The sequence below is a fragment of the Telmatherina bonti genome (genome assembly GCF_933228915.1).
Source record: "Telmatherina bonti genome assembly, chromosome: 5".
Taxonomy (NCBI): Eukaryota; Metazoa; Chordata; class Actinopteri; order Atheriniformes; family Telmatherinidae; genus Telmatherina; species Telmatherina bonti.
The window spans coordinates 16,963,142-16,988,129 of record NC_136623.1 but is presented as its reverse complement, the minus strand read 5'-3'; the positions used below and the strand labels follow the sequence as shown (position 1 = coordinate 16,988,129).

The 24,988-nt window shown below is 39.0% G+C and overlaps 3 protein-coding genes across 4 annotated transcripts in view; 1 reads left to right on the top strand and 2 right to left on the bottom strand.

Annotated features, from left to right (window-relative positions):
* Positions 1–1,190: 1,190 nt before the first annotated feature.
* rps19 (ribosomal protein S19) lies at positions 1,191–5,879 on the bottom strand. The gene is made up of 6 exons (XM_079240138.1): positions 5,843–5,879; positions 5,105–5,175; positions 4,838–4,938; positions 4,071–4,254; positions 2,800–2,854; positions 1,191–1,246 (listed from the first exon to the last, which is right to left on the bottom strand). The coding sequence occupies exons 2-6, from the start codon at positions 5,173–5,175 to the stop codon at positions 1,217–1,219; spliced, it is 441 nt and encodes a 146-aa protein (XP_079096264.1). The 5' UTR covers positions 5,843–5,879; the 3' UTR covers positions 1,191–1,216.
* Positions 5,880–10,303: 4,424 nt separating this feature from the next.
* LOC306756109 (adenosine receptor A1) lies at positions 10,304–13,058 on the top strand (the record flags this gene model as incomplete). Its single annotated transcript, XM_079240771.1, has 2 exons — positions 10,304–10,671; positions 12,209–13,058. The coding sequence occupies 2 exons, from the start codon at positions 10,304–10,306 to the stop codon at positions 13,056–13,058; spliced, it is 1,218 nt and encodes a 405-aa protein (XP_079096897.1).
* A 2,543-nt stretch (positions 13,059–15,601) lies between these two features.
* The window catches only part of cadm4 (cell adhesion molecule 4), a gene marked incomplete at its 3' end in the record, with an annotated part of 162,320 nt that continues 152,933 nt past the window's right edge, over positions 15,602–24,988 (bottom strand). For both annotated transcript variants that reach the window (XM_079240802.1, XM_079240801.1), the window contains exons 7-9: positions 18,787–18,915; positions 17,725–17,803; positions 15,602–17,562 (exon numbers count right to left, since the gene is read on the bottom strand). In XM_079240802.1, coding sequence (XP_079096928.1) covers positions 17,763–17,803; positions 18,787–18,915 — 170 coding nt within the window. The remainder of the gene's footprint in view (positions 17,563–17,724; positions 17,804–18,786; positions 18,916–24,988) is intronic.

The window sequence follows — 24,988 nt, the reverse complement described above, 5'->3', positions numbered from 1 at the left end:
GCTAAAGCTGTCACAGTGAAGTATATTTTAGGTGTATTTCTGTATCAACAACCCAATTTGAAAAAAACAAAAAAAAAAAAAACAAAACCTCATACCGCAGTTTTCATGAAGAAAAAGGTCCCTGTAAAACACCAAAGCCAGCTGTTTTAACACCTCATGAAAACTTGATACTTTTATAACTCCTTTTAACACCTCCCAATGATGTCACCTCAAGCTACACATAGACATGCTTCATATTGTATAGGCTTTGGCACCCTCTGCAGGATTTTAGATGCACAACCAAATCTAGTCTGGCACACTGCCATGTTTACCATCATCCATAACAATGTCCAAATGGTCCACCTACACAGTAACAGACATGACAAAAAGGAATGTTTTTCTCTTAAAAGTTTTTTTTTTTTTTTTTTAAATTAAAAAAACAAGCTTAACATCTTTCACTTAAACCAATCTGACCCCCGCCACTAGCACTCAGTTTAAAATCATTTAAAATTCATGTATAACATCTTCCCAGTTATGTTGTCTCCATGAGGTTACCGTGCATGTCCCGTTTAGTTGCACAGAAATAATCAAATCTAAGAACATTTTGCTTCACACTCTAGGTGGCACTGTGGTCCTGAGCCAATCTGATAAAATTATGACATCACCCATTTTGAAATTTACATAGCTGCTTATAGAAATAGTGGCCAACAACATTTACCTTTTATGGCATCACATTAACACCACCATAGACCTCACCTATGACCAAAGTACCAGGAATGAGAGATTGGGGGAAGGGGAAGGGGGAGGTGTGGTGGGTAACTTTGACAGGACAAAGTTACAAGCCCATCCACCACAGAAGAGCCCCCAGGACACATTTTCTACATGCTGATAAACACTTGATAGTATTTTGCTGAGATTTTGTTGAAAAACTTGACTGTATTATGACAATTTTTACATTACAGGAGACCAGCCAGTATCTCCAATACCTACTAAATGTTTGCTTCATTAAGTTCATACATGGGCAGGGAAACAGCTCAGCAGGTCAATTTTAGTATTTCATACCAAGCTACACAGGCTTAGAAAGTGTGACTTAAACCGGAACAAAGACTTGAACATTTTCTTGCAAACCCCTAATATATTTCGAGATACTGATAGTACTTTCATGATAGTTCATGGGTTTAATTTACTTTTTCACACAAAGACACATGGCATTTGACTTTCTCAAAAATTTTATTTATTAAACAGACTTCTTGTTGGCAGCTGCAACCTGTGAAGAAAAAAAAAAAGTATAATCAAAACAGATCTCCAAACGTCAAGTTATACGCCAATATTTCAAATGAAAATCTGATTTCCCCCACCCGTCGGGGTGATTGTGTATGCCATTATGGCTGCTACAAATGTTCAAAATTTGTAATCTCACTCAAGTGCAATCAAATGAAATTCCATCTGCTACATTTTGTCCTTTTTACATTTTCTTAAAACTTCCTCTTTTACAGTGTTCCAAAAGGGAGTCAGAAGCTCAGGGGAATAATGTCTATCAAAACATAATTTCACAGGGACTTCAGGGTAACACTTCACAAGACAAAGTCATTGGCTACAGATCTGGCCAAGACCATCATGAACACACCGATAATACATGTCAGACCTCCCTTGGGGAGGAAAAGCGAACAGAAACACACAAAGAATTGAGGATGTGGGAGTTGAGCTACACGAACATACATTCTGCCAGTTTTGTGCAGCAGGCGGGGCCCTGCCCAGGTCTGCTCATCTGCATACTGCTCATTAGTATGGGTAAACAAGGAGAAAACTGGTGCCATACGGCAGATTTGCCAAGCATGAAATTCCCTTCTCATGTTTACCCCTTTTACCCTTGGATTATCACAACACTGCTGCATCTCCTGATTTATGACAGGGCCCAACTGTGATTCCTTTTGGGTTTTTTGTTGTTTATTTCCCACCAAGACAACATTTCCAGTTGTGTGCCACATGACGTGTAATTCACTTGGCTGGCAGAAGCGAATTTGCCCTGGGACAAATGCCAAATAGAAAGCTGTGCATGTCAAAGTATCACAGGGGCTGTGTACAGACAAGGTGTCGCTTCAAAGCAAGGGATGACATTTCTGTGGAGATCACAAAAGCTTAATACACCATCCCGAGTTTGTCAGAATGTCACATAAAATAGCGTGTAAAAAACTCACTCAGAGAAAACCTTTGGTTAGTAAGTTTGAGGTTGCTATGACATTGAACAGCTGGGAAGCACGATACCAGAGCTTTTAGTTATAATGACTACAAACTAAACCACAGTGTGCATGTGCAGTTACAAGTACAGATGGCTAGACTTTAATAAGCCTGCTTGTTATTGAACAGTAGAATCAATATCAACCAATACTATCCATATAAGAAATATTTTGTTCAACAAATATTTTTAAATAGGTAGAAACAGTTACTTCCAATTCCTTTACTGATTCTCTCCTCATCCCATTTCAATTTTGTAATTCACCACTCGAGTAACAAACATCCTGAAGTTAACCTCTTCAGACCATACTACATGACAATGCATAAGTGGAAATGTGATTGAGGTTTTTGTGCTATAAAACAAATGTCTATTAAAAAAAAAAAAAAAAAAAAAAAAAAAAAGTACTTTAGTGGATGAGCAATCAATGTACCAACACAATAGTAAAAATCACTTATGGCTTTGAATGGAGGGGGGGAAAAAGCATGCAACAAGTGCATTGTAATAAAACCACTACATAATTTAGATATCTGCTAATTTACAACTTTTCCTATTATCAGTCAGCACAGGATAAATGAATTACTCACCTGGCCAGCAATTCTGTCCAGGTCTCTTGTTCCCTGGGAAGTTAGTCTGCGGCCACTGAAATAAAAAAAGAGTAGTTGTATTTATTTTTATATTTGAAATTTTGATTCACAAATTAGCAGTAAGTGGATGTCACTGATCAATTTTCCATTCATAAATGGAAAAAACACTCAGACATCCCTGTAAAAAGGACACTATGCCCTACTACGTTTCCCTCCAAATAATAAAATTTAATATAAAACATGGACCATAAATTTACTTCAAGTATGAATTAAAGATTTTTATAAAGCATGCAGTTAATGGATGGTTCATATCATGGATCTGGTAAACGGAAGAAAATTAATATACATGGGAAACAAAAAAATAGAATTAAAAATAAAAAATAAAAATAAAAAGGCAGGAGTTGTTACATGTAGGAGTGACTACGACCCCACAATAGGTTACAGCAAACCTACACACAGAAGATCTGTCACATAGAAATTTCAGACAGCCTAAACTCATGAAACAAACATTATGCCATAAACAAAAAAGTGTGCTGGGTTAATATTAAGGTTATTACTTCAAATTAGTAAGCACAAATATAAAAGCCTGGTTTACAATTAGATTTTACACCTGACTTTCCGATTGGAAACAAGTCAAACAGGTCACAGCCAAATTGACAAGATCTGTTGCAAATTGGCTGTCAGATTGTGCTTTGAGATGCTCAAACTTCTGACTTCATAAATCATGTTTGATCATTTGGAACAATCTACAGACAAGAACAACAGTAACTTATGAGCTGCAGTCTATTTACATACAAAAAGCCAAATGAAGCAAACACAGGGAAAGGCTGGATGAAGAATTTACAGGCTGCAAAACAAACTCAGAATTTGGCCAAACCTTGGCAAGAGAAGTCATGCCTCAAATCTTTGCTGTGTGATAATAGAAAACTATGGAAACAAACTATTAAATCACTAGGAACCGGTTTTGTCGTAAACAGTAAAATGTTAATGACCTGCACGCATAACAGTGACTACTGCTGAAGGTCAATCCAAAAAGTTAATATACTTGTACAATTTGTATCCTCCAAAACTTGTAAACTCACAACTGCAACAATTTAGATCAAGCAACAACACAAAAGCTCCAGGTCATTAAATGTATATTTAATGCTGATGTAATGTTTCACTTAATCCATAGAGAACCTCTTTAGTACAATAGTTTAATTTTCAAAATCAATTTCTTACGATACATGAAAAATCTTATCCCAAAAAATAACTGGATAAAAGACACTCACCCATTGGGATCTTTCTCAATCATTTTGAGGAGCTCAAGGGCCTGCAGCACCTTGCGTGCCACATTTTTTGATCCTACACTGTAGTGAGAAGGACACACGCCGTTCCTGTTGCGGCCACCATAGATCTTGGTCATGGAACCAACACCAGCACCACCTCTAAGATACAGGTGGCGGACTGTAGATGCTGTGGGAGCATAGATGGCGTTATGTAGAAATGTCAATCACAAGATGGATCATAATAACATATCAATTCAGTGTGCAAAGAGTGTGTTTGCCAATATCACAAACTGCCAGGTTATGATTTCAAATCATTTCAAGTACCAGTGATCACCAAGACAATACCACAAGCAGTTTCAACACAATTACTTCCATTCCTCCATTAAAATCAGAAAAGGCTGCAGAAATAAAAAAATCAATTTTAATCATTTGCAGAAATGTTCCCATATAATCTGTTGGTTTCTCTTTGCTATGCTATTTATTATGAATTGGTTTGAACTGATGTGTCTGCAAAGTGCTTCAAGATGAGATTGGTGTGAAGTGACGCTGTACAAATTGAACGGAGTTGCTATGAAATGTACATTTTTAACTCATGTATAGAACCTTTAAATACTGCAACATAAAACTGGAAGAGTAGAATATAACCCCAAAACACATACAATCTTTTTTCCTTAAATACAGCACATGACGTGTTTGTGACACACACACACACACACACACACACACACACACACAGAGTAAGAACTTAGAAACACAAATTGTTAATTTACCTGCTCTGATGTAGAACCAGTTCTCATCACTGGGAGCCAGCTCTTTGTGCTTACCCAGCTTTACAAGGTCCACCCAGTCTGGTACCTTCAGCTTTCCCGACCTGGATGCAAGTAAAGCGCATCCGCATCACATATACCACACAGAGACCCCATACATCTGGGTGCAGTGTGCACTACTATATTTTGTAACAAGTATTCGTATAAATTGAAAATATGGGTAATGGAAACTACAAATTTGACAATTTATTAAAAACGGTGAATACTGACTTTTTCAGGAAGGCCGCCAGGGCACGGACAAACTCCTGCTGGTTGACGTCTTTCACTGTGACACCAGGCATCTAAAGCACATAAGACATATCAATCAATCAAATCAAAGATACTTTATTCATCCCCATGGTGAAATTCAAAATATCAGACAGAGACAGGCACAGATCTCGTGTGATTCAACTTCAACTTATGCAAGAATTGAGTGTGAAGACTATTCAAATTAAATCTACTTTAAGTGTATTTAATAAAACAGTGCCTAACTACTATTATTTTAAGAACAAACCTCTGTTTCAACTATACGTGACGAGCTCTCAGTTGGATGTCGCCGGCAAGTTAGCTTAGCATTTGCTTACTTGACAACAAAAGCTCCCAGTAAGCCCTATTTTAACGCTAACTTAGTAATAGCACAATGGGAAAACTTAATCAAACCACAATAACCAGTTGTATGTTGTATCACTTAATGGGATATGCTCTTAAACTATTCTAATGCAGCTCGTCTTCAGCCAGTAGGCCATAACGAGGCTGCATGGGGGCAGCCATTGCTAACTGCTACTCCTTGATAGCAATAAACCGATACATCACTTATATAAATATCTGTCAAAGAATTTCTTACGTCAAGCTTTGCCACATTATCATCCCGTATGTTTTAGTTAATTTTGGTTTCAACTTAGGAGAAAATTTACAAGATATAAGGTAATGTGTTGTTAAAATAACGCGTAGCAGGGAATCGTGCTTTACCTTGCTTCTGGACAGCGAAGAGAAGAGGGTGGGACGGGGTTTCCAACCCGTGTTAAAACGGGCAGTTCTCGTTCCTTCTCACAAAACTAACGCGATATTTTGTTTTCCCCTACCATTGCTGTTATGTTATACACAGGACAGTTTTTCTCTGTCGCTTTGGCACATTTCTCTCAAGAGAATTAGCATTTGCACAGCAGTTTGTGCGTTTTTGAAAACAATTAGTTTACATTGAAGAACCTAGTGGATATACTGCAAAAATGTGTCCCTTGAGTAGTTCATTCCTCAATAAAATGTAAGTTATCCAAATGAATATTTCTGTCACCATGGAGTATTAACAAGGAGCTCAAATGACTAAGTCATGTTTTCATCGTGACAGTCTGATCTGTAGTGATTTTTAATACAAAAAACACGTACAGATTGTTTTAATTTGATTGCTTTTATTTCTTTTTAAAATTGTTTTTAGATGTCTGTAATTTTTTTTTAAGTTGTCCTAATTCATGTTATTTATTCCGTTTTTTTTAACCCTCCACAATGTGGCACTTTGGTCAACATTGTTGTTTTTAAAGTGCCTTATAAATGAAGTTGTATTGTATAAAAAGTCAAATCTCGGAGACACTGAAAATAAAAACCTAAAAAAAACAGCACTACATGTTTGTTTGTTTGAAGGATATTAGAACATGGATGGAGCTAAACTTCCTCTGCATAAATGAGAACAAAAGTGAAGTTTTAATTTTTGGGAAAACGGACCTGCTGGCAGGATGCAGTAGTGCTGTAGGCTCCCAGGACTCTTTTAATCCCCCTTTAAAAAATAAATAAATAAATAAAGAAATCTTGGGGTTTTCTTTGATTTTAATTTTAAATTTGATAAGCAGGTCAGTGCAGTGGTCCAGTCTAGTTTTTATCATTTAAGGCTCATCAGTAAAGTGAAGCCTTATCTTCCGCATGATGTCCTGGAAAGTGTCATTCATGTTTTTATTTTCTCAAGACTGGACTACTGCAACTTACTTTGTTGACAGTTGGTCCAGAACTCAGGTGCCCGCTTGTTAACGGAAAAAGAAGGTGTGAGCACATGACACCTGTACTACATTCTCTTCACTGGCTGCCTGTCTCATTTAGAATAGTTTTTAAAGTTTTAGTTTTGGTTTTTAAATGTCTACATTTTCTGGCTCCTTTTTACCTTTTGGAGCTTCTGCACCATCATCGTCCTGTCAGAGCTCTGGGATCCAAAGACCATGATGTTCTTAGTGGTCCCTATCTCCACTCGTGACTCGTGGAGACAAAGCCCTTTCTATAGCAGGCCCCAAATATGCAATGATCTCCCTCTTTCTGTGAAGTCTGCTACGACTTTAAGTTGTTTTAAGTGTCTTCTAAAATCTCATGTTTTTAAATTGGCTTTTAACTCTGGAGAGCAGGACTCCTAGCCCCCCCCCCCCCCCCCCCCCCTTTTTTTTTTTGTCATATATTGTCTATTTAACTGCTTTTATTCAAGATTTTAATGTTGATTTATTTTATTAACCTGTACCACACTTTGGATACATTGTAGTTTATGAAGGTGCTCTACAAATAAAGTTTTAATTGATTGATTGATTGACTTGCAGCCATTTAAAACAATGGTAAAATTACACATTACTGTTTTTAGTAGTTAGCTAAATACATGACACAGAATACATTTCATTCACATTTTACATCATTCACTCTTTGCCATATTTTTCACGGTGCCTGGCATGATGACTAAAAAAATCTTGATTCTTGATCTTATAATAATTTCTTTAGCTTTATGATATGAAAAAACAAAACTTAAGTTACTTGTATAGAACAAACAAAGTATCAAGTAGAGTTGTGCAAAAAAAAAAAAACATATATATATATATATATATATATATATATATATATATACATATTTGCACACATTTTGAAGTTGATGTACGCTAATTAACTCAGAATGTCAATTTTTTTTATCATGTATCCATGATCCAAGATTCAATTTATTTATATAGATATTACGACTGTAACATCACTATATGTAAGCATTTTACATACTCTATCTATCTATCTATCCATCCAGACAGATGGATTACTCTGTCTGTCTGTCTGAAATATAAACATTTATTCACGTATTGTTTTTATTTCCTTTGTTGAAGCTCAGAAAATAAACTGTATTGTTATTCTTGTGATTCATCATCACTCCAGCATAATTATCACTCATCTCTTCTCAGTTTTAATTTCCACCTACAACCAAACATATTGTGGTCGAACTGTAGCAGGATAAAGTTTCTTTGCTAAATTATTTACTTTAATTCAACAGTGGGTCTCTTTTTTTTGTGGAATGCAGCCCTGTCGATTAAGCTCAGTGTGCCCCTGCCTGGAGCATGGTGCATTTGGCAGACAGTGGAGAATAATTTGTACAAACATATGCTTGGATGACTTTTTTAAGGGATATAGGCTCAGCCCTGCAGTTCAATGAAGCTCATTTGCATGTAAAATAATAAGCTTCCTGTGCACAGAGAACTCAGTTTATAACAAAGTGCTGCAGCTTCAGGCTTTCTGTTTTGGATGCCGTAAAAGCTTGATGTATCAAGCTTTTTTTAATTGTACATACATAAATGAATGAGTAGTTTCAAATCAAAGGAAGAACTTGTATAATGAATGAAAAAAAACTTAAAAAATGGTAACAAAAGTCTTCATACACAGCTTTTATTCTTTAATATTATAACACCACAAGGCTATATACATATGTGCTTTGTACATCACAGAACATTGTTAGACATATGTGTTAATCAGTTACCTTCAGCTTAGACAGTCTCCATCGAAAAGCACAGTAGCTGAAGAAGTGCAGCTTTTTTACTTTTTCTGTCTCATACGACAAACCTGGCAAAATCACAGGATATGTGAGAGAATAAGATTTTTGCTCCTGTATTTGCATAGTTTCCAGCATGGCAGTGGTGGTGTTGCCCTTTGCACATCTCAGATGGAAAGGGCAGCCATGCTCCAACATTGACACAATTGATATGTTTGCAGAGACAAGGAGAGAGGTAGAAAGCAGGGTTGATAAGCAGAGGTTTATGAATCAGGTTTACTCTGTCAGCAGGACCAGACAGTTTGAGTGAAAGGTGAGAAGGAGAGATAGAGATCCAGGAGGGAAATAAAAAAAAGAGACAACCAAGTCATCCAGAAGGTAGATCAGAGCTTTGCATAATCTATCTGTCTCATCACTGAGTCTCACAACAGGTAACCTTCTTTCTTGTCCTCTTTCTTCCTATTTAACTTTAGCATAATATTAATATTGAGGCAGCCACATAGGCCTAACGCTCTAACTGAATGTGAAAAAGTTGAACAGTTTGAACCTATAATTCCAAAGAGATTGATTGATTAATTAATACAATTAATTACACTTGAAAAATCACACAAGGTGGATTAAATTCCATTAATTGCTTCAGTAAATCAATTTTGCGGAGACCTTTCAAGTAATAAGGCAGGAGACAACAGTGTAGAGTGATTATGAAGTGGCATATGGAGGTTATTTCAGCCAGTCATGATTATGTTTTAAGTGACGACTAACACCAAATGTTTCAAAAAGGTCAAACTAATCATGTGGAATGGACAGGTGCCATATTGAGGCTGAAAATCTGCAATTTCAGTGTTCATTCACTCTGCTTAACATGAGACTATTGTTTAAAAATGTACATAAATTAGCTGCCAGTCACTTTTGAATGCATTTGGTTAAAATTACTCATCAGGGAGTGTCAACTGGTGAGATTGAGTGTCGGTGAATTTATACATAAATCTCTAGGCCTATTTGTGTCAGAGTGAGTAAGTGGATGATGCATGATGGGCCTCAGTGAGAGGAGAGGAAAAAACAAAACTAAGAAAAACAGGGAGGAAAACCATGGTGTTAACAGTATGTTGCCACCTGGCTTGGTGCTTGTTGTTCTGTCTTAGCATGGTGCTCACATCCTCATTGGAAAAGTTCTGTCAAGTCTGGTCTGGCTTGACCTTGTCACTCTCCAGGCACGTTTCCAGTTCTCCAATACCTATCAAAATATCTACTCGCCCCTTGCCCGTTTCACTGCCCCCAGCACAAACTTGCATCAGATTCTCGGTCCCTCCTCAGTCGCAGCTTCTCCCACTCATTCTAAATGTTTTCAGAATTCTGACACGCACCCCTTTGCTTATCCTCCAAGTTTCTTTGCCACCAGTTTCTAATTTCTATTCCCTCTGCTCCTTTTCCTATCTTTGTTTGGCCATTCATTTGACAAAGTAAGTGCTGTGGGGCAGTTTTTCTGGGAACAAGGTACCAAAGGCATGTAAAGTGGGGATGAATGAAGCTGTATTTGCATAATTGATATTCTTTTTTTTTTACCCTTGATATTTGCTCCTTCTCCTCATTGTAAGTAATGAATCTTTTGAACTGGATACATATGTGTGAATTATTCTGTTTCTTTTTTTTATGTCCTCTCAGATATGGAGTTCATGTGGCTGTATTCTCTGTGCCAGTGCATTCTATCTGCATCTGTGATTGCAACCAGCGTGAGGATGTGCATTGCTGTCAGACGGGGCAGAGCCGTGGCTGATGCCCAAGAAGGGTCTCAGGGTCCTGTGCTCCAGCCTAGGAGTGTGACGTGCTGTCTTAGGCTGTGTCTGGGCTGGGTGGGTGCTGTTGGAGGGGCAGCTGGAGTCCCTGTAAATGTGTTACTAAACCTGCGAACACCCCAGTGTTTATACACTTGCATAACACTTGTATGTTGCCCCCTGCTGATCAGGCAGTTTACCATGTTCCTGTTAATGTTACTCACACTGGATGCCCATCTACAACATCATTTGGCAGAAAGGTGAGTTTAAAAGAGGCGTTCAGTCAGTTTAAGTGGAGAGTATAATATGAAAGGTAATTTTAAAAAAAAAATTTTTTTATTTGAAACATTATTAATCATTCAAATAGTGACAGATCAGATGTTTCACATGGAAAATCTTTTTCAAAATGATAAACATCAAAAAAGTTCATTTTTGCACCATCTTTAATACTTTTACTGTGTGCAAAAGGGTGATAATGTGGGCAGTGAGAGTCAACCAGTGCTCCCAGACATGCTTTCAGGAACAAACAAGGAAGATCAATATAAAAAGAAAATCATAGCATGTCAAGATGCACCGCTTTATGGAATACTGCTACATCAGAAGAGTGTGTGGTTAGTGCGCCTGTTTTTATGACATGCTGATAATATCTGTTAGATTGTAAGCTAATGCACCTAATACAACACAGTCTTATGGCAATTTGTAACACTGTCACAAATACAGTCGTGACAGTGTTAGAAATGTGCTCCTTGCCTCCCACATGATTTATTCAGCTTTTGTTTGTTTCCATCTTTGCAAAACATGTGCCTAAAATATAATGATCGAAAAATGAAAATGCAGGACTGATTCAGAAACAAGTTCAATAAGTTTAGGGATATAAAATGTAGGCAGTTCACACTGAAAGAATGAACGAATGTTTTGGCTTTTTCAAGCAAGCAGTTAACATAGTTAATCAGATATAACATAAAGACAAAAGAGAAAACAGAATGAAAGGATTATAACATGGCCCTGTGATGGACTGGCGACCTGTCCAGCGGGTACCCTGCCTCTTGCCCAGTGACTGCTGGGATAAGCTCCAGCTTCCCCACAATCCTTACTTGGACCAAGTAGTTAGGAAAATGGATGGATGGAAGGATAACATCACAAAGCCATAAAAGCAATACTAGTTTTAAAAGGAGAAGGAAGAATAAAAAGAAAGTCCTACCCCTTTTCTAAGGTTCTTTGTAATCTATTCAAAATAGACTAAAAGGTAAATAAACTATGATTATAAGTATAACGTATGAGAGGCTATAAAATATGAACTATACATAGTTATCCATATACAAACATATAAGGTTTGTGTAAAATATATCAAGAAATTTATATTTCAAATTTGAAAACCACAAGCATTATCCATATTTAGGTTTACTATGAGAAGTAAGAGTTAGGACAAGAAAAAAAAAAACCATGGCTTGGATTGCTTTAATGAGATCCCTTTAGAGTTGTTGTTCAATATATAAGCTGTCTCAGTCTTCTGGTTTACCAGGCAGATGAGTCTACCCAGCTGAAAATAACACAAAAATGGTGCTGGTATAAATACTATACTTTGCTTGTTAATACAAAAAAAAAAAAAAAAAGATCCTTGATGCTTAAGACAAATACTAGCAAGAAACTGATTTTTCCTGGGCCATTTTTATGACTTTTGGTAGTGATAGATGTATGTGAAATCAGATAGTACAACCACTGAAGTGTTCATTTATCAGCCTCATAGAACCAAAGTGCAGTTAAATATAACAACACAAATGTGTCTTTTCATGGCAGGTACTCATCAGTAGTGACCTGTCAGCGAGCCCTGTGTGTAGTCCTGCTGTGTTGGGTGGGCTCCGTCCTGTGCTCCTTCGCCCAGTTCATAGGCCCAGATGTCCTCAACACATGGAGAAGAAGCGGGACTGCTTCGGACACAACAAATCTTGAAGCAGATGGCAACTGGACAACTTCTTTCCCTCATCTCGTCCCTACTCTACCACCAAAGTACCACTATGACCGCAAGGAGATTGGGGAGTACCTTCCATACGGAGGTTTCTTGTCAAAGTTCTATGTGGAGGACATGCACAACTTCACCTACGCTGAGATCCACAGCAGCCATTGGGGTGTGTGTGCCGCTGACACTATTCTCACTCCTCAGTTCCTAGTTTACGTTCATGGGGTAACAGTATTCATCCTTCCCTTGATTTTGTTACTTGCCATTTACTTTGAGCTGCTATGCATAAAACCAAAAAAGACTTCTTTTAGTCATGGAGACCCTCAAAAACACGACTCCTGTAGGATCCGTACCCTTGGTCTCTCTCTCTCACTTTTAGTTCTGCTTTGCCTACCCCTTTACATTATCCATGCTCTCCTGCTTTTCAACCCTGGTACCCATCTTCCTGGATGGGCCCATGCATTAGCCTTGTTTCTCTTCCAGCTGTATGATCTTGTACCGCAGATTCTTTTCACTCCTCCTCGTAAACAGTTGGGGCACGAACGAACATCCTTCCCTCTTGCTATTCCCAACCTCCAGTCTCATTCCAGAGGAAAATCTGTCCGCATGGCATTACGTGAAGCAGTTCAAGCAGCTCCTTGGTCTTCTGCCAAACATTCCCTGAAAGCCAAAGTGTGCCCAGAGGTCTGAATCTTTTGCAATGTTGTTGGTTTCAATGTAAACATTTGTTCACAAGAGATAGAACAGCTAATCCCAGGACAAAGTTATGCAAATATCTAAACCAAACAACTTGTGGACTGAGTAAAGCCAGAATTATTTTTGTTTATTTATGGCTTTTTAACTAATCAGCAGCATCATGTGCACACCCGATATGAATTAATCGTAAATGAAAAGGCCAGTTAATTATCAGGTCCCACACCAAATGTCAGTGAGACAATTAAGTCTCCAGATGATAACTTCTACCCTGATCACAGATGTCTGTTTTCTTTGACTGCTCTTCCTGTGGGTCCTATTCTAAGCTTGTTCTGAATCTCTGCTAAGCCAACCACCAGTAATGTAGATATATGTGTGACAGCATTTAATTAAACATTCACTAATAACATAGTGGTCCACAGAGAATCTGATATTGTAGGGAAAACATAATCAACCTGGTTATGACACAATATTCATGGTTGTTTTGATTTTACTTGTAACACAATGCTCTCGTGTAATAAAAAGTGTCTTGCTCACATTAATTGGATTGTTCATCTTGTTCCATGTTGGTGTTAAGAAATCACTGATGGAGAAAAAAGGATAAATTCATCTCCTGCACCGAACATCGACATGAAAGTCAACATAACTTTCCTCTTTTCTTTCGAGTTCTTCTCTAGCCAATACATTTTCAGCTCTGTGCACTCTTTGTGTCCATTAATAAATAATTTTCTATACTTTTTTTTAAAACTGAAAAGCACACAGACTAGGCTGGTTTTTTTTCAGTCCCCCTAAACCGTCCGGACTGGAACACATTATTGATAGAGTAATCTGGTAAAGAGAAAGAGGAAGAGCGAGAAGACTTTCCATGCCTTACTGGTGCAGTTACACATTCGATTGTTCTGTCTGACTGCGAGCTCTCCGCTTCCTGATTATGCTGGACTGAGACACAGTCAGTCACTTCAATCAATGCCTCATGCTACACCAACACACCTTTTTGCTACGCTAGGGTGACAGTGCCAAGGCCAAAGGACAGATGCTGCATCCAGGTCGCCTTTACGGATGAATCAAAATGGTCTAATCCACCATGCTGCAACCAGGAAGATGAGGAGTTTTGGATTGGATGGGATATGGTATTTACTGCAACTCATAGAAATGAAATAGAGCATCATAAATGGGTCATAACTGGGAAATTCTCTGATGAGAATCCGTTCCAGGGCATTAATCGGTGAAACTGGCATCAGAAAGATGCAATTCATAGACTTCTTATGGTACATTTACAGTATGTCATAAAGCCTGAGAGGAATATAACCAACAGTTTTCTGGCTTGTTCCAGTTTAATTTGTTTTTCCTTTTCTTTTTTTTTCTTGTGTTTATTGATTTGACAATCAGTCTTTTTGATCACAGAAATGGTTTAATTGTTATCAGGACTAGAACGGAGTTGTATCATTAGTATGCTCAGACTGGCATACCAGAGACAGCAGTCATATTTTCAAACATTTATTGGACAGAATCACTGGGGAGAGACAAGAATTGGGTAAGATGACCTACAAACAAGTCAGCCAGGGTGGAAATCAAACTGGGATGTTTGTTCTGAGGAAGCTGCCCGGCCCCTCTAGTCATTTGAATTTTAATATTACCACAATTCTTCAATTTAGACTAAATAAAAAACAAGAAAGAAAATGAACTTTCTTTTTTTGTTTGTTTTGGGGGTAGAGGCACAAATAAATGATCAAACATGATATACTTTGTGTTTTCAATCCCACAGCAAAGCGAACCAATGAAACGTTTGTTTGTAAGACACTTCAGCTTTGAAGACATTGAAAGGAACAATATTCTCAGTTTTATTACGCATCGACCCCGGTGTGTCTGCTAGCAGGAACTACCAGTGCTACCTTTGCATCATCATAAACTGAAGATACGCCTCGTGTCGACTGAATTGTTTGCTGTCCGGAGTGTCAACTCATGCTAGAAGCGCCTGGCAAGTCCATTACTTTGATTGCTGTTTGACAATCTGTCTTTATGACAGGCGACCATGGAGCTTCACCATCGATGGGACAGAAACACATTGATCCATCACCCTGTGACCTCCAGCAGCTTTCAAATCTAGCCTTGCACACAGATGGACATGTTGAGTGCTCCTCGACAGAATCGGGTATTGATTGCGTGGAAGTTAATGGCAGGCTCATATTTTCTCTGTGCATCTGACTCAACCCTCCTGTCACCCTTTCTTCCCTGCTATCTGTTTTTGTGATTCATTAGCTCAGGCACAGATACCTCCGTTTTGTTTATCCTGAATGAGCTGCCAGTTATAGTCAACTCCGCAGCTTTTATCCTCCCACCTATAATTCCACTATTCCCAACTGATCTAATCATATACTCCCAACTCCTGTTTTCTATTCACAAGATTTGGGGTAAAAAAAACCAAAAAAAAAAAAAACCCACTAACTAATTACACAGCAAACACATCCAAAAACGAGTCAGATACCCAGGCTTATTTTTGGATTCTTTTTTATTTTGTCGTGCTTTTAATCTTTCCCCTATAAAGAAATAGTTAGCTATATATCAACAGTGACACATGGACTCTAAAATAAACAAGAGTGAAAGACAGGAGAAGAGACGACTAGGCACAGGAGACAAAGAGAGAGAAATACTGGGATAGAGAGGAAAGGGAAGAAGAAAAGAGTGACAAAATGACAGCAACTTCTCTACAGTAGAACCAAAACAAACCATGGGAAGTATACATTTCTTTAACATTTACAATTGTAATAATAACAACGGCAATAATAATAATAACAGTAACAACAATCATAATTGTTCAAATAATAATAATTTTTAAAAAAAAAAAATCAATAAGACTGGTTTCTCATAAAGACAAATTAATTTTTTTTTTCTTTTCATAAATTTTTTTTTTTAAAGACCACTGGACAGTAGTTTGTTCGGCTTTGCACCTCTACAGGCTAATATTCTGTGTTAGTATAGTTGTTTCATAATGCGTTTCAATAGTAAACAGTTTTCTTAAAAGTTTAATTTAATTTATGTCACTGTTCTTTTTTTTTTATACAAAGAATTCAGAGATATGTATACTTGTTCTGTCAACGTGTTTAATGTTCATATGAGTGTGTGCATGTAGCTGCATATGTGTGGTAGCATTCAGAAAAAATATCCACCCATTTTGTTCTTCCGCTCACTCCTTTTCCTATCACTCCATTTGCCCTTTACATTAGGACTTTTAAACCTTTTTATCCTCTTAATGACATTCTAAAATAATTAAGCTTCTCTTTAATGCCTCAGCAAGTCATATTCCTTTTTTCTTTCTTCAAGAACGCAGCTCAGCATTAATCCTTTCATTATAAGGAGCCAACAAAGGAGGAGCAATAGAAGGGTTGGGGGGCAGAGAGAGAATAAGAGAGATATAAAATGGGAGAGAAGAGGATGTTAACAGGTGTACAGAGAAGCAAATAATGTGTAGAGAGCAGGTAAGAAGAGGAGGGAAATATCATTCTTTAATGTAGCAGAAAGAGAGTAAGAAGAATCACTTGGAGCTTGTTTTCCTTTCCTGCTAATTGGCAGACCACCCAGCACGGGATGGAAAATAAAGGACGGTTAGCTTCTTCATGAAGTATGGATAGTTCTTGGGACTACAGTTTTACTCAGTGCAGAGTTGCTAGGATATTATATACGAGTTGTGCTCTGGAAAATACTTTGGAAAATTGAAAAAAGAAAAAAGAAAAAAAAAAAAATCAAATTTTAGTTTCAAGCACTCAATAGTTCTTGGACAACTTTCCTTCTGTCTTTTGTTCCCCCTTTCTCCTCTCATCGCGCTGATACTGTCTACTTCAGTTAAAGATTGAGCTTTGTGAAATGGATTCTTCTATTCTTCGGGCAGGGAATTATAGCAGTCATCTGCCTCTAATTCCCCTTTCACTTTAGCGGCTGCACAGGCGGAGTGCCGCTTTTCATTGTGTTGCCCTATTCCCTCTCGATCAAAATAATTATGGCATCATTTAATTTTTTGTCTACATTCACTTCGGCCTGTATCCATTCTCTCACGCTCCCCTCCTCCTTCCCCAGTGTCTTCGACTTACAGTATATGGCACAGTCGTTAATGTCTGGCGTGTCTTAGAAGCTCCGCGTCTCTCAGTCTGTCTCGAGGGTTATGCGAGTGTACATAGAGGGTATGGAGTGGAATGGAGTGGGATGGATTGGCTATGTGCAGTATCTGTATACAGTCGCTTTCAGAAGGCCGCCTGTTATGGCGCATTGTATAGAAGTGTTTGTGTGTGTGTGAGGGTTGTGTGTGTGTGTGTGTGGATACTGTATATAAGTTGGGAGACAGGGAGAGGAAAGGGTAAGGGTACGAGGTCAGATGAGGGATTAGGGAAAGAGAAGGGCTACAGTAGGTACTCCTTCTTGCCCTGGCTGGCTTCATTCCCATTGAGGAAGGCCTCCTGCACCTCGCCATGTTCATCCAACCCGCTGGCCTCATGGGTAAGATAGGAACCTGAATAAAAATAGCCAGAAACAGAGAGAGGAAGGAGAGAGAGAGAGAGAGACAACAAGAGGAAGATTGTAGGGGGAAGGTTAGGTGGCAAAGCGTCATGATCATTGCAGTGGCATGCAGCATTGTCAACTCAATCAGTGCTAATATTATTTTGTTCAATACCTGTGACTGATTAATCCATTAGTTAACTGATTGTTAGGTCAATACCAGGCAAGAATAGGCTCCCTTGTTCGGTAAGAGCCTACCAGCAGAAATTAGATATGGCGGATGGATGCATGAATAGAAGAGTCATAAAAGGAGGTAATAGAAGAGGGAGAATTGCAGATAATAGAGAATAAAAGACGGGGAGGGAAGAGAAATTGGCAGAAAAGGGTGGAGGTAATATTAGGTACGAGAGAACAATGCTGTGTTTGCATCATCTAGAAATCCCAACAAAATCCTTTTAACTGCCCCGGGGGTTCGTATGATTAATGAGGCTGAGTATAGTGCAGGTTACAGAGCGCAAGAACTGCTTAAGTCATCTTCCTGCCTTCAATCCATAGGTGAGTGACATACTCATTCTCCTTACCACAGAGGTGAACTGGCATGCTGACAGTCATGACAGACCAAAGACAAAGCCCTAATGGCCTTGTCTCAACATTGATTGGTTGTTATGGTCCTGTCTCCGTGCTTATTGGCGGTCCAACTATGCTGAATATTGACAGACGGCTTGTCTAGCCATAGGTCGAGTTAACCTGGTTGCAGCTTGCTACAGTATTCCAAGATCAGTTATTGGCAGCTGTAGTGCCTCGTGTGAGCCTGCCAATAAGGGGGCACTTAAAAAGATAAGGGAACGAAGGAGGGCTGCTTTGGAGCCTTTGATACACTAACACATAGTCATAAAACACAGGGACCACACCTCCATTTCCCACCCACCCTTTTTTCTTTGACTCCGCTGGCCAAGATCGTTTATCATGGACAGCGCTGTGCCAGAGAGGAGCATCCTATCTTGTCAGCTTTCTGCTGACAATTTTACACCTTGGTTTAAAAGATTATTTACAAAGAATCTTGGTTGTAACTAGCCTTCAATGAGTTTCTCAGTGCAAATTACATCAGAAAGCGTAGAAATGAGAAACTACGCCTGTGGCAGCCATGGAAAAATGCACTGATTGATTATCTCCTGCTTTTGAAAAAAACATTGTGCGCTATTTGGAATGTGCATTCAAGAGTGTGAATGTGTATTACCTTTCTGCCGGACGGAGCACCAGATGGTGACAATGAGGACACAGATGACAGTGAAAACCAGCAGGGCCAGGACGCCGCCTATCACTGCATAAGGAACTGCACTGTGAGTCTCTACAACTGCACCGGGATCTGTGAAAGACCGAGCCAGACAAATAGGGAAAGTCAGTAGAGTGTGGGGCATATAAAGGGAAATATAGAGATAAAAGAAAAGAGCGGTCCAGACAAAGAAATTGAGACAAAGAAATAGATAGATCAAAAATGAAAGCAGGAGAGATAAAGTGGAGACAAAGAAACCACATTAAGACACCAGCATGGGAGAAGGGACAGGGAGCGAGAAGCGAGAAAAGAGAATTCGATATCTTCCACCCAACTTGCATTATCACCTTTCATCACCCCCCACTGAGGAGATTGCCAGACAGTCTGAATGGGTGAGAAAAAAAAGGTGGAGAAATGAGGAGAGTGAATAAAGAAATAAGGATGTCAGCTTCTGCAAAGACACTCCATCCAAGCACCTGTCAAGAGCACAATGCATTTGGAATGAGGGAAACTTTGAGTGTATTTACACCCTGTGTAGTACATCCTTTGGAAACACTTCAGCTCGAAAACAAGTGTGGAGAGATAAAAAGCCTGAAAAGAGTGAATCAAATTCTCTGACAATTTGTGAATGTAATCGCAGTGACAGTAAAGAGTCAATAAGCCCAACTTATAACAACTATACACATTGCTTTGAAGGAAAACCACAGCCAAAATATCGGAAAGCACTACACTGAAATGTTTTCAACCCATTGTAGACTTCATCACTTGTAATCCCGTGTAGAAAGCAACTCAGGTGGTAGAGCAAGTCATCCAATGACCAGAAGGTTGTTAGTTTAAATCCTAGTCATCTGTCGTGTCCTTGGGCAAAACACTTCACCCTCCTCGCGGGCATCACTAGTGTATGAATGAGCATTAATGTTTCGGTGATGGTTGGATATGCTGTAGGTTAACATCGGTTCCCACGTTTCCATCAGCCTGCCCCCAGGCAGCTGTAGCTACGCATGTAGCTCACCATCACCAAGTATGAATGCAAAGTGGATGAATAATGGAAATGTTAGCGCTTTGGGTGCTGTCTGCAATAAAGCGCAATATAAATCTAATCCGTTATTATTATTCTGTACCTTCTGGGTAGTTATAAGGCATTATCAGTAATATTTATTTCAACATATGTATTTTTATCTGTATCTGCCCATTGTATTGCCTCCATTAGTCTGACAATTTGATTTTCTGTCACTGTTTACAAGGTTTAGGCAACAAAATAGCTTCTCTTATAGGATTATTCCTTCACCCAGAAGACTATCTAACACTCTGGGATTTTCTCTTAACTTAAGTTTAACTTTACTTTTGATGTGTGGTAAGGTTGACGTGTCTTTTTTCACACATCCACTGGAGACTGCCAGCATTATTTGTGTTGCTTTTCAATTATAACCTGATCAGAATAGATGATGACAGCTGAAAAAGCCTCCTTGAAGGTGGAGGGAATCTCTTAGCAATATATAAATGGAAGTGATAACAGTTTACAACATGCATTTAATGGGCTATAAAATTCAGCTGAACGCCAGAAGAAAACTGCACAGTTTGAACTCTGAAATACAGCCTCCTTCATGAATGATCATTTAAACAACAATGCTTGCACGCAAGTACATTTATTGCATGTGTACAATATCAGCAAGTACTGGCTGGCATTATGTCTAAAGACAAATGAAAAAGAAATAGCTTTTTAGGGATGAATGATGGTAACTTGGGCTAAAATATACATGTGCTTTGAGTGAGTATAGCGTCTGAGTTGCTGACAATAACAAAAGCCTTCTGATGAGGCGTTATCGTGCAAAAGCTTGTAAGCCCAATTGCTGGCAAGGACATAAAGTTATTGATGCAGCTCTTGGACCTTGATGGGACAGAATTAAAACATGAATCATTAATACACTGCTTACACAAAGACACAAGTGGAAAAAGCAAGACTGATGGTGGAGGAAGAAGAGCTGGGATTCACAGCTGAAGAAAAGACTGCTCATTCTTTGATATGCGTCTCTTGGAAAATTACCAAACATTGTGACAAACTGATTAAGTGTATTGTTGTGTATTGACAAATGTGTGTATTATCACAATGAATGCATCTACAGTTGCATGGCACATGGGAATCATATGCATTAAGATAAGTTGCTGCAGCAATATTTCACGAGAGAAGAAAAAGTCAGCACTGAAGTGCTTTACCTTTCTCTCACGCCAACCTGTTCTTAATCTTTTGCAGCCTGGAGCTCCACGGGAAATGACTGACAGTATTAAAGATTGTGTTGTTTCTCTGAGGAGCCCCACGGATCATGCATCAACATCGACTAAACATCCACCAAAGTGTTCACACTCCAGCTTGTCTTTCGACTCTTTATGGCACCTCCTCACATGCCCAGCAGGTGAACAACCTCTACTTGCCAGAGATGATGGCAGAGGCAGCATAGGAACAAGAAGGATGCTCCTACTCCCTTTGCCTCATCGCTCCTTTTGAATAACTGAAAAGATAAAGATGCTCAAGGTGTGAAAGGAAAGAGGAGATGACAGTTAGCTCATCTTTGTGTGAGTGCAGGTATGAAAGAAATAAATTCTGCAGATGCAACGAGAGAAAAAACTAACGAGATAGAGAACATGTTAGAAACAAACTTGCATTCACAGGAGTGGAGAAGTACTGAGAACTTTTCTCATACCTGCAGTGTAGCAATCTTCTGGGAAAATGAACAGACAACCACCTGGATCCCTGATCTTTCATTCCGTCTCCCTCTCTTTCTGTATATGTTTGTGTTTATGAGTGTGCATGTGTAGATAAAAATGGTTCTGCAGAATCATCTGAGCCCCCCCAGAGGCCATTGTCAGTCCCTAAGCTCTTCACACAGACTCATTAACAGTACCCACCAAGAACCAAGAAACCCAGCCTAGACCACACACGCACACACACACACACACATACACACACACACACATACACACACACACACAATACATGCTCACCGCTGACTGGGCAATGTGTTAGGTGGGGAGCATCAAACAGCCAGCCAGTGATAAGAAACGATAGAGGTTGTTGCACTCGGTGCATACCCAAGTGTCTGCAGGCACAAATACTCATGGAGATGCAAGGCAAAGAGAGGCTGCAGAGGAGGAAAAAAGGTGTGTGTTTACAAGTGTAAGTGGAGGAGAGGAGTACCTGAGAGCCATTAAAATAAGTCAGGGAGATGAGGACACTAAAGGAGAGCAGGAGAGGATGAGGATGGAGATGGAGGTTAGGGAGGTGATGACCTGCAAGAGCTGAGGCCAAAGCACAGACAGTATAGTGCAGCTTCCTTTCCTTTTTTTTTTTTTTTTTTTTCCTTTTCCTTCCAAACTATTCCATTAATCCAGCCTCAATTATATATTAATCGAACAACATAACATTTTTAATTATCAAGCATTTTTTCCCCCTTAATGGATGCTTTAAAACAGGGATGTCAAACTCCAGTTCTGCATTTCTACATTTTCCTATCTGGAAGCATTAGCATCTGTCTTTGCACATGAGTTATTAAATCTGATGGCACAGGAAGTACACTCTGCTTTCAGTTAATTAAATTTCGGTTTGTTTCTAAATGTGTCGATAATAATAATAAGGTGTTATAATAATAAAAGAAATAAAAGAAATAATTTAATGAAGTTTTTAACCAGTTCTAATCCTGCTTCCACAAAAAAGTGAGATGCTGTGTAAATGTAAGTTCAACTATTCCCATTTATTTAAATGGGGAAAAACTAGAGTGTAAATTTCTAAAATCACCAACTTAATTATGAATTTAAATCAGGGAATGAAAGCAAGGATATCTCACATATGATCCTCTTCTTGCAGGCCATAGCCAAACACTCTCCCGTGAAGCGCAGCAGAGGCAGAATGAAAAAGTGTGTGTGTGTTACCTTTTGGGTCCGGGGCGAAGCTGGGTGACAGGAAGGTTGGAGAGGCATTATGGGAGGTGATTGGTTGGGTGGTAGTAGGAGTGGGAGCGACCATGGTAGTGACTGACACATTATCTACAGACAGACAGGGGGATTGGATGACACACACTGACATAGATGCTATTATCTACAGCATGCAGGGAGATTTAAACACGGACATTGCAGGGTTCATAGTAAAGTTGACACTGCGTATAAAACATGACACACGCTTTATTGGCGATTAACATTAATTGAGTTAATGGATGCTCTTCTGTCACAGCACGGGTGCCCTGAAAGGCAAATCAATTCAGTTGAGTTTTGAGATGTAGCCAAAGATGCAGGCCATGCAAGCTGGGTTAAAAACTGGTGTTTTTTTTTTTTTTTTTTTTTTTTTTTTTAATGTTATCAGCAATTAAGACTTATGCTATTCCACCATTTAATACACATACCTCCAATTACTTCCCTAAGTTGACTGGATTGACTTTCACCCTTTTCAAGCAATAAAGACATATTCTTTTCTTTTTTTTTTTTGGCAGATTGTTCTACCAGTTGAGTGAGCTGAAGAAGAAGTTTACAATAGAAAAAGAAGCTGTAAAGAAGGAACTAATGAGAATTAACGTGGCAGACTGACATTACAATATATAGCAATCGGGATAAATTGGGACTTGTTCTATATCTCTGAGAAATTTTTTTTGTTACGGCTTCAGGAGAGACCCTCTGTGACAGATGCATTTCCCGGTGGAACAGTACCATTCAGGGATTGTCTCATTCAGTGCTCAACAATAGCTTGGATCTTGACATTTTCCCCAAATCAATGGCAAAAACACAATGGCATGTTGAGAGGTGGAAAGATCCAGGTTCATATTGCTGTTAAAGACAAAAATAATGGCTGACAAGAACTAAGAAGGAGATGGAGACGTGGGCATGAATGTGTGTGTATTTGCGGGCGCACATCAGCACTTTCACAGTGAAAAATGCCACTTCATCAAGCAATCTCCAAGAAGCTGCAGCATGCGAGGTAGACTATGTTTTCAAAGTGAGAGGCCACAACACACACACACAATCACCCAGCTCATTTTGAAATACAGGCAAATATAATCTTTTGCGCACATAGACCTCTTCTGAATACACGGTCTTACATGGAAACGCATAATTACCAACACGCACACACACATATGCACACATACGCTGCCCTTTCTGCTCAGGAGTAATTTATTGGTAAGTATTCCTCTGTCTCTCTCCCTTTCTCCCACTGGCCCTGAGATCATCAATCTCTTTTTGCGCTCTTCTTATGTCAGCACTATACTTTCCCCTCCTGCTTTTTTCTTTCTTCAAGGCCAGACTCTGTCTTCTTCTCTCCGAGAGAAATGTACATGATGCATTTTGTGAGAAAGACAAAGGACGAAGAAGAGTGAAAGGCAGAACGGAACAAATAAAGATAATTGGATATGAACAAAAATTACCCAACTGGGCGAATCCTTTATGAGTTCATATTCTAAATGGTGCATGTTTGTGTGTGCATGTGTCATCTGGTCTGAAGATTAATAGCTGAGGTCGCTGCTCTAATTAACTGGATAATGATTCATTTCCAACCCTAAAACTGTTTGTTGTCACTTTTTTCCAACTTTTTCATATCTCTTTTCCACCATCTCCTCCCCTTACTTTTTGCTCCTTCTTCACCAGCCAGACACAAGTCTCTCATTTGCACCCCATGCCTTCACTAGCCATCATTTGGCTGCCTCAGCTGGCTCTCTAGTTTCTTTCCTCTGTGACGATGTTCCCTTGCTGCCTCTCTTCAGCTTAATTAAGAGGAATGCCATACAGCTGTCGCTCTGTTGGCCGATAGCGTCCTTTTTTCCACATCATATTGTTATTCATTAACACTATACGTCTGCCAATCAGGCACGCAGCCCATGTTATTTGTAGGGATGGATGAGGCGGCACTTGCGATAATGACGTTTCTGCTTGTATCTCATTCTTGCAGTAGTGTGCCTGAGGTTACTGCCATCACCATTTTGGATTCTTTCATGTTCAACTGTCCTTATTATATAGGCCTTACCCAAAGCCGTGGTTGTCTCTCCAGTTGTCTATCAGTGTGCTGAATGTTCAGCAGTAGTAGAAGGTCCACTGCTGAGGGCATGAACGCCAAATCTTTTCAACTGAGGAGTCATTCAAAATTTATGTGGACATCAAATTGTCATGTGTGGAACAAAAGAGCTCTGAA